A 9395-nucleotide genomic window follows, 5' to 3' on the forward strand; every position below is an offset into this window, starting at 1 on the left:
GGAGTATTAGTGAAAAAAATAACGCTAAACCTCATATAAAGTGTCCCACGTGTACTCTCTGTAGACATACTACCTGTATTTAATAAACACTGAGCGCTTGTCGCACTCGCCTTCTCCCATGATCGCCATGAAAAGATGGCGGCGCCCCGGGGCCCCCCTCCTTCCCCGGGCCCCGCCTGTCCGCGCTCCCGCCCCGGGCCCGCCGGCCGGCCAGCGGAGCAGGAAGGGGCTCCGCTCCCGGCTGCCAGCCGGCTCCGGAGAGACCGCAAACCCCTCTCACCGACCGCCCCGCTCGCTGAGGGAGCCCGGCCGCGGCCGCCTCCTCCCGGCCGCGCCCCCGGGAAGCGGGAGCTCCGCCCCCGTCAAAGATGGCGTGGCGAGCGCTGCGGCGGGTCGGGCCGGTCCTGGCGCCGCGCTGCCCGCGCTTTTCGCCGCCGCTGTCGCCGCGGGTGCCCGCGGCCCGGGGGTTGGCCACCAGCTCGCTGGTGTTGTCCGGTGAGTGGTACCGGGGGGGCGGCGGGAGGGGCAGCGGCCCGGTTGCGGTGAGGAGCCCTCGCTCCGTGTCCCGGCAGGGGAGGGCGGGCTGCCGGCCGCGGCCGGGTGACCGCTGTGCGCGGAGCGGCCCCGCGCTTTGGATCCCCGCCTGGAGCCTTGCGAGAGCGCGCAGCTGCGGGGGCAGCGCGGGGTTCGCTTGTCCGTGAAACAGCTTGCTGACAGTGCTGAGGGGGACGGGCCGGCAGCACCCCAGCAGGTAGCGTGCCAGGAGCCCCGAGCCGGGTTCCCTGGGCCCGTTTGGGCTGAAGGAGCCCGGCTTGGTCCCACCGGCTCCCGCACGGTGTGGCTGCAGGAGTGGAAAAGCAGGAGATGGACTTGCACATCGGTGCTGGTTTTGGACTTAATGCCGTTCATTCTGAAAGTATCTGCTGCTGCCGAAGCTCTCTCTGAATGAAAGTTAGTCTGAAAAACAGAATCTGTGGTGCTCTACCAAACAGAAAGGTTGGAAAGGTAGGAGAGCAGGGGAATATGCTGTAAGAGCAACGACTGCTACTCAGAGATCATACATTTCCTTCCAGATAGTCTTTTAACCTATCTGGTCAACTGCCTTCTGCTGCAAGTGGAAGAAATAACATTTATTAGCAGTCATGTGCAAATTAAGTTATTTAAATGTAAGCTTTTTCCACTATCCTAATTGTTTAATGTACCCATTGCTTTTCTATAGATATAACTTGAAGGAATAACGTAAATTATGCTTTTGTTTTAGGCAGACAGGAAAACTTTTATATGCCTCTTTGTGGAGGTGTGAGTTTCCCTTCACTCTTCAGGTATATATTTGTGAAATATCTAACAGAGGCAGGCTAAGCTAAATGAGGGTCTGAAATCAGAACGTGCTGGTTAGGCTGAAACCAAAGTCAGGTGGAAATGAATGAAGCTAGAGTAAATTTGGCTGCTCTTCTGAAAAAGGATGCTCGCAGAAGAGATTTGGTGTGCTTTAGCATTTCATATTTGCTTAATTTCATTTATTTCATGAGCTGATAGCATAAGCTCAAAGTTCAAATTTTGAGATTACTTATTAACTCTTTTTAATTTGACCTTTACTTTATTTGCAGTGGGTTTTGTTACATGTTTAGAATTTTTCATTTTCACCTTTTTTTTCTTGTCCTACAAGAAGCTTACGCGCTCTTCTAACCATTGAGAACACTTTACTGCTGTATTCTAAACTGATTGTGGAAGTTGTCTGTTTCTCTCTTTTTTTTTTTTTCCCCAACCTTGCTTTATAAAAAAGTCTTATGCAGTATTATTATCCTACATAAAAAAAATATCGGTTGGCTTCTTTGTGATGTGTAATGTCACAAGCGTTCAGCTTGGGTGGCCCGTGGCACCGTTAAACAGGGAAAAACGGACCCTAGAGGAAGTCAGAAGGGAATCGGCCACTTTTGCCAGCTAGGTTGCAACTTTTTTACTTCAACCCATGGCTCTATGTAAGTACTTTGAAAGGGACGCGGTGATGCTGACACTGTTTCTAACGGGTCATTAACAGTGGAGTAATAAAGTGGTTGTCGAAACAAACACTAAATACGCTTGAAAAGCCACTGTGCTATTATAGAAATGCATAACTATCCTTAAAGTACACGCAGATGCTTTAGATTTATACTTTTGTTTGCAGTAGAACTACTCCTTTTGCTCCTGTACCTTACCAGTCTCTAGAGGATTGCACAGGAACCAGTAATGCTCTCAGCAGAACCCTGGTGAGCTTCTGTGTGTCACTGAGCAGGTCACCGGCAGAACAAAATGCTTCTGGAAATTGTATGTGCTGTTTAAAATATTTTTCCAGAAAAACGAACAAAACTAAGCTCAGTAAAAAACTCCCCCCGGTTTAAGTCTGCAGATGTGTTATTGTATTTGAGAGAGAAACGTGCCACTTATTTCTGAAATACCAAGTTTGTTTCGTTTTAGCTCGCAAATTCACAGACAAGCATGAATGGATATCAGTTGAAAACGGCATTGGAACAGTAGGAATCAGCAATTTTGCACAGGTATTGATCCCTCCCTCCTTACCTAGGTCTGCAATATTTACGCACCTGCTCTTGTCCTTGCTCTTTGGACAGTTACTGGTTTTTATTGTTCTAATTGCCTATGCTATACAATGAGCCTGATTTTTAGACTTGGATCTATCACATTATTTGTGAAGTGAATGCTGCTTCAGCATTCTGATAAATTCTTAATCACTTCAGATTGAGCCACCGGAGAGCTGAACTTGATGAGAAACTTAATGGTTCAGCAGAACTTAAAATCTCCTTTAATCCTTCAGTTCTTACAGGCCTGAGGATGTGAAGAGGATGTGCGCTTTTTAGGCCAAATTTCCCTTGAACTTGAATACAGTGCAATCCCTCTGGCTAAAGAACAATTGTGAATAGAAGTACAACATGGCATTTGTTTCTTGCTCAAGGATAGGAATTTCTTTGGATTTTTTGTTTTGTTCTGTTCTCGTGCAAGTATATGATTTGGAATAGTCACAGGCAAATGTAGGATAGAAATGTGCATGAAACTTAAAAAAATCAAATGTGAGAAGCTATCAGTGAAGTGGAATTAATGTTTGTTAGGACAAGCAGCATTTCCCATCACCTCAGTTTTCTGTAAATAACATGAACACTCTGTAAGGTCCCGAGCCTTTTGTGAGACAGGGTACCTTTGTCAGCGAAGAGGCAGAAGCCTGTTCTGGGTGAGCCGATTCTCATGGCGATAGGGCTCCTCATTAAGTCAGCAAGGATTCGTGTCTCTGGGGAGGAATCACTGCATTTTCTTTCACATTGCACTGGAAGTAAATGCTCTGTGCTTTGTAACAAAAAGGAAATTCCCTCAAATCATTGGGAACCTTGTCCTTCAGAACAGTTGTTACTCTAGCTGATGCTAAGAAGATCAGCACGTGTTAATTCTCATTCTGCCTGAAGAAATCTCTATACAAACCTGTAGCTCAGCCTGAGGGTTATTAACACTGTAATAGACAGACAATAATTTGACATTTGGAGCATGATAGCAAAACAGTTTTTTCCAGTTAAATGTTTAAAAAGAAAAAATGAAGAATATGGAGTCCTTCAAGAATGAGAACTACATTTAGAGACAGAGATTACTTATGTGCAGTGATTCTAGAGTTACTGTATCAGACCTCTCCTATGTATAGTTCCTTTAATGTGTGCTTTGATGCTTTTGTTTTTCTTTTAAGGAAGCATTAGGAGATGTTGTTTACTGTAGTCTTCCAGAAATTGGGACAAAATTGAGTAAACATGGTAAGTTTCAGCTTTAATTTCTAATGAAGTAATTATTCAACTCATCCCACTCTCCCTTTGCAAAGATAAATTTTAAGAAGTAATCTTTATGTTCATTAACACCAGTATAAATCTTCTGGATGCAAAATAAATTCAGGTATTTCTACAAGAGACAGCTTTAATTTCAAATTCTCACTGTCAGACCGTGCATGGTAGCAGAAAGTGCCTGCTTATAAAACTGTGAAGACATTTATTTAAAAACCAAATATCTGAAATATATTTTTGTAATAATTTTATCTATACTCTGTTTTTAAAATACGCTTTGATTTGGACTTGCTAGTGTTTAGGCTGGCTTATTTGTAAATCTGTAGTTGCGCACTTCATGAGCTGCATGATGTGAAACATCTAATTGATATCAAGCTCTACTTTTTCTATGAATGTACAGACTTAGTAATTTTAGGGAATAACTGTAATCATAGGTTTTTGCTTGTTAGCAATGTACATAACTGAATGATTAAGAATGTAACAGTTTGTAATTTTCCGCGTTAAAGAAGGGTGAGCATTAACGGGTAGAAAGGAAAAGCCTATTCCTGTATTTACATGGAGAGCTGTCTCGCTTGTATATGAAGAAGAGATTGTCATTAGCTTCAGACTTGGCAGAACGAGAACGTAGATTTAGTGAGGTAAAGCAGCAGGGCTTTCTTTAGCCATCCTTCTTGTGGAATAGGCCTGTGTTGAACTGTTTGGGCCAAATCTATTACTCACATTGAATGGTGAGTGTTAGACAAAAGGTCTTTCTGTTTAGGTTTTAATTAACCGACTTGTAGTTTAGTTTTATTTGAAGGAATTTCATTTCCGTTTAGTTCTTCTCTTTTCTCCCCGTTCTGGCCTTAGTCTAATTCCAAGCTTTCCCAGAACAAGCTTTCTCTGATTACTTGTGCTGATGCCTATCTACTCTTCGGACAGCTTTGTGTTCCTCCAGCCTCTGTTTTGTTGGCTTGTGGCTTAGAGTTATTCTGGACTAACGCTGTTCTGGGCACTATTTCCACAACTGCCTGCAAAATAGAAGAAAGGGAAGAGCAGCTGGGTGATTCCAGTGCAGTGCTTCTGAATACTAATGTGTGTTTTCCAGAGAGTGCAAATGTAACAGTTGGTAGTTTTTCTGAATAAAAACTGGGATTCCTGAAATTGTACCTGTGTCTATTTTGTAACCAAATTATGTGTGAAAAGGTTTGAATTGTAGATAGAAGGCATATTTAGGTCTCCTGCAGCAACAGCTGGATGTGGTTCCTTCTAACCCGATAGCGTATCATATGCTGTAGGGCTTTAGCCAAAAAATTAGCCAACTGTAAGGAATTTCTGTCCTTTGTGTAGCAGCCAGCTAGCTAGTGTTATGCAAGTTCCCCAGAATAATTCAGGAGCCAAAACATCAAATTTAATCCTGCTGATCATTGTCATAAAGTTGGTGACTTCAGCCTCTTAGACGGTTTTCCTTGCTCAAGATCAAGACACTTTTTGAATGGCTAAGTCATCACCGGAATGTCTGACTGGAAAGCTAGAGTGCTTTGTATTTTCCTCTTAAAGCCATTCAATATATTCTGTGTTACAGATGAGTTTGGAGCTTTGGAAAGTGTGAAAGCTGCTAGTGAACTCTACTCTCCTCTCTCAGGAGAAGTGACGGAGATTAATGCTGCCCTTGCAGATAATCCAGGGCTCGTCAATAAATCTTGTTATCAAGATGGTAAGATGTAATTTTTCTCTTTCAATAATGAATACCACCCGGATCCTGGCAGTGCTGCTTGCTATTGCAAATGGCTCTCTAATTCCTACTTTGAGTTTAATGGTGTGGAGGCTTAAATGGAGTATATTGAACATAGTTCAAGCTCAATAAAATTTAAGTCTTACTGTAGTCTTGTCTTTGCTGTGACAGCTGCTTTACAATGTGTTCTTTTCAGATCTAGACTGTGATTGAATTTAAATCTGTTTCCCTTTATTGGATTTCTCTTTTTTTTTGATCTTATAACAGCTCATGATACCAAGAGGTCAGGCTCTTTTACTCTTTCTAGACAGCGTCTCCTTACTGCCACTGTCAGAGATGGTACTAAATTAGATAGCTAGTCTGCCTCAAAAGGCTGTTTCTTATGACAGATTGTTTGTTCATTTTTTAAAGTACTGGAACATTGTTTGGCCTGCAGAAGAAGCCCTGTTGATTCCACCAGCATTACAGAGCTTTTCTGCCTACTTGGGAGTATTTTTCTAAGGCAGTAACGTGAATGAATCTTTCTTGTAGGATATTAGCAACTGTTCTTCTTTTTAACTTCCTCACTACAGGCTGGCTTATCAAGATGACTGTGGAAAACCCTGCTGAACTTGATGAACTGATGAATGAAGAGGCCTATGAGAAATATGTAAAATCAATTGAGGACTGAGCTGGAATAATGAAATAAATCCATATAAAATATTTCAGTGTAGTTTGTCATCAATCAGTGAAGTAGAGAATATCCAGCTTTGGCAACCTGAAAAATACCACTTATGATCACATAAACAGGCCATAAATAATTGCAGTGATGAAAATGTTTAATATCTGCATACCTGCGAGGGTTTTTTATTCTAGTTTGTTTGATTTATGTAACTTCAAGATATTGTGTATTATACTTTTGGAAACAAAATTTATTTGCTAAAATATGTACTTTCTAAGATTAATTTGACAATCAGATTTAGTTACAACAGCTTTAATATAGTAATTCTGGAGTAGGCACATGACTGCCCTTGTAACCTGGACTATAGCTTTCCCTGAAATACTTTTCTGTTGTTACGAGGTACTGAAGAGCAATAACCTAACCTCCTAGTATTTTTCCTAATTATAGTTGCAAAGATGATAGCTCCATTAACTACCTCTTTGCATGATTTTTACTTCTTTGAAGAATTTATTAATCCTTTGTTTTCCTCCTTCATTTTATTATGTGATCAAGTAGTTCTGCCTTTGAGGCAGAAGGTATGGTCCTTGACTTCTGATTTGTGTGCTTGCTTAGTATGCAAAACTCATGATAGTTTTTCAAGGTTCTAGAGCGGATTGTTTAGGCTGTATTTCTTTTGTCTAGTAAACAGTACGTATGTCACAAGTAATTAGGTTGATTTCAGGAAAGTAGATACTTTTGAAAATTGGTGATCAGTAGTAGTTTGACATATAATGCTTCCATGTGTGTTTGTTTTTAAGACTGAGTAGGTACAGTACTGTAATGACATCGCAGGAATGAAACTACAACTTTTGCTTTGCAAACATGTGAACTAAAGCAGCTGATGCCATTAGACAGAATATTTAATGAATCCACAAATGCGCACTCAAAGTTGATGTGACATCTAAAGGGTAAGGTTGAGTTGTACAGACCTGCACTTGGGGAAAAGACAACAGTACAGCAGAGTTTTGGTCTAAAACTTTTTTCCACAATTTTAAAATAGCAGTTAGCAGTTAAGCACCAAACAGGAACTGAAACCTAAGTATCTCAAAGTTGATCTAAGAGGAAGCAGGGGAATGTTTAATCCATATAAGATGACAAAGGCAAAATTCATGTTTCTTTGGAAGTTCCTTTGAAAAGCACAGCCCTTCTACAGGGCAGAAATACACTGCAGGTTATACAAAAACCTTTCTAATGTATAAAAATGTAGGGATTTCTTTTATGATCTCAAAGGATGTCAAAGTAATTGGTGCTTTTTTTAAATCCTAGGAGCTAATTTTTCCCAAACAAGTCACAGATAAAAGTCCTGCCAAGAGACTCCACCGTGTATGTAAGGCAAAACTGTCTTCTCCGTAGGAGTTAGACTGTAGTGACTAAGAGAAAAGAGCAGGTTTGACTGTTCCACAGGAGTCCTAACTTGGCAGTGGCTAATAAACAAAAGGCTCCAGTAAATCTAGTGTAAATGCTTTAAAAACTGTCATTATTCACAGTATCATGCAGTATTTATTGTGACAACATTCAGGGCCCGGAGAGCTGGGAGCTCCATCCTGGCCTTTTACAGATTCCCTGCGTCAGTTTGGATCTCTGACCTCCCTGTGCACTTTCCAAAGGGAAAGAGAAAGTTTGTTTCAAATTAGAATGAGTGCAGGCAAATGGAGATAGGAATGCATGAAAATGTTTCAATTTGGTACTGTTTCTTCCACCCTATTTTTTTTCTAACTTTATTAGAGAGTAACAGGCCCTTCATTCATTGCCATGCAATATATGACCCTTGTGGCTCTCCCTTTAAAGGGTAGTCTGGAGCACTGTAATGCATTTTTATACAATTTTTCCCTTAAAGTTTGTAGTCTTTCCTTTTGATCAATGACATATGAAATAGTAATTTGGGTAATCCCCTGAGGAACCTGAGGAATAGTAAAAACTGGCAAAGCTGATCTCTTCATCAAGGTTTGCCCTCATCTGTGTATTAGCATTGTTTAAGTTTACACATGAGTATTGACAAATAACTTTCTGGAGACGCCATCTGAAATCGAATTCAACCTTTCTTTCATGAAAAGGTTTCATATAGTTGGAGAATGGATGTTATTTTGCTTAGGAAGGAGGACCAGGAATTTCCATCCCTAGTTCTTTTAGGGTTTTATATGACCTTGAAGTGATTTATTTAATTTCCTAATTCCTCTTAAAATGGGAACAATAATACTTAGATGCTCTTCTTGTATGGTTTAGGCCAAGCACGCTGGTGTTCTGCAGTTGCTTAGGCCAAAGGATGGCTATATATAGCAAATATTTTTATATCTTTCTACAACCCAGTCAACTACCTGAGTTATGCTGCCAAAAGAACGTATTCCTGTTTGATGTATGCTACCCACGCAGAGCTCCTAGCTTTCAAATAATCCCATTGCTTCACTATGCCCAGCAGCAGCAGGAAGCCTCAGGCAGACCACCAGAGCCAGACCCTGCAAGAGCATGAAGGCAGAACTTGCCAACCTGAATCCATGATGAATGTCTGCCATCAAAATAAAAAGATGGAGTGAACGTGTATCATTGTTGGGCTGTGACACAATTTTAAGTACTTTTGTATAAATCATAGGGGAAAACATCAAACTTTTTCATCAGTGTGCTGCTACAGAAAATGAATAAAGGAGATTCTTTTTTACAGAATAACCACTTTATCTGTGACCTCTTAAGTGTTGATGCTTCGGAACTTAACACTCAATTGCTGGATACTAAACATTACAGACTCAGTAGAGAGATTGGTTTTATGGCAAATTATGATTTCCATACTCCTCTCACAACCAATAATTATCCTCTGTATCTCCTAGGGGTTAATTATATCATCACCTTTCTTCTTGCCAACACTTCCTTTCTGTTCCACAAGTACCAACCCCTTTATCTCTCAAATTATCTAAGTGGATAACATAAGCTAAACTTGTAACTGATTTCTTCAATCCATATTTCATTTTCTAAGATTTTTATCAACATCAGTCCTGGAAAGATTACATACCTAAACTTTTGTCTGTTTTTCAACCAGTGAAGTGCTGCTTCTCCCTGTGAATCTTGGCCCATCGTGTATATAAATACAAATCATGTAATTGTTACTTCTCACAATGGGGAAGGGGGGGAAATAATGGTATAATACTAAGCGAACAAAAAGCATAAATAATAGTATTTGTGG

General features: G+C 40.7%; 1 protein-coding gene across 1 annotated transcript; it reads left to right on the top strand.

Annotated features, from left to right (window-relative positions):
• The first annotated feature begins 258 nt into the window (after positions 1-258).
• Positions 259-6225, top strand: GCSH (glycine cleavage system protein H). The gene is made up of 5 exons (XM_086758364.1): positions 259-495; positions 2455-2534; positions 3722-3785; positions 5374-5505; positions 6096-6225. Exons 1-5 carry the CDS (start codon positions 369-371, stop codon positions 6191-6193), a joined length of 501 nt encoding a protein of 166 aa, XP_086614490.1. The 5' UTR covers positions 259-368; the 3' UTR covers positions 6194-6225.
• Positions 6226-9395: the final 3170 nt, after the last annotated feature.

This window comes from Chlamydotis macqueenii, chromosome 13 (assembly GCF_036417535.1).
Source record: "Chlamydotis macqueenii isolate bChlMac1 chromosome 13, bChlMac1.mat, whole genome shotgun sequence".
Lineage (NCBI taxonomy): Eukaryota > Metazoa > Chordata > Aves > Otidiformes > Otididae > Chlamydotis > Chlamydotis macqueenii.

Excerpts from the sequence above, each read along its gene's own strand:
- GCSH (XM_086758364.1), top strand. The coding sequence starts at position 369 with ATGGCGTGGCGAGCGCTGCGGCGGGTCGGGCCGGTCCTGGCGCCGCGC. Across the intron at positions 3,786-5,373 it reads GACAAAATTGAGTAAACATG|ATGAGTTTGGAGCTTTGGAA; the intron begins GTAAGTTTCAGC and ends TCTGTGTTACAG. Across the intron at positions 5,506-6,095 it reads TAAATCTTGTTATCAAGATG|GCTGGCTTATCAAGATGACT; the intron begins GTAAGATGTAAT and ends TCCTCACTACAG.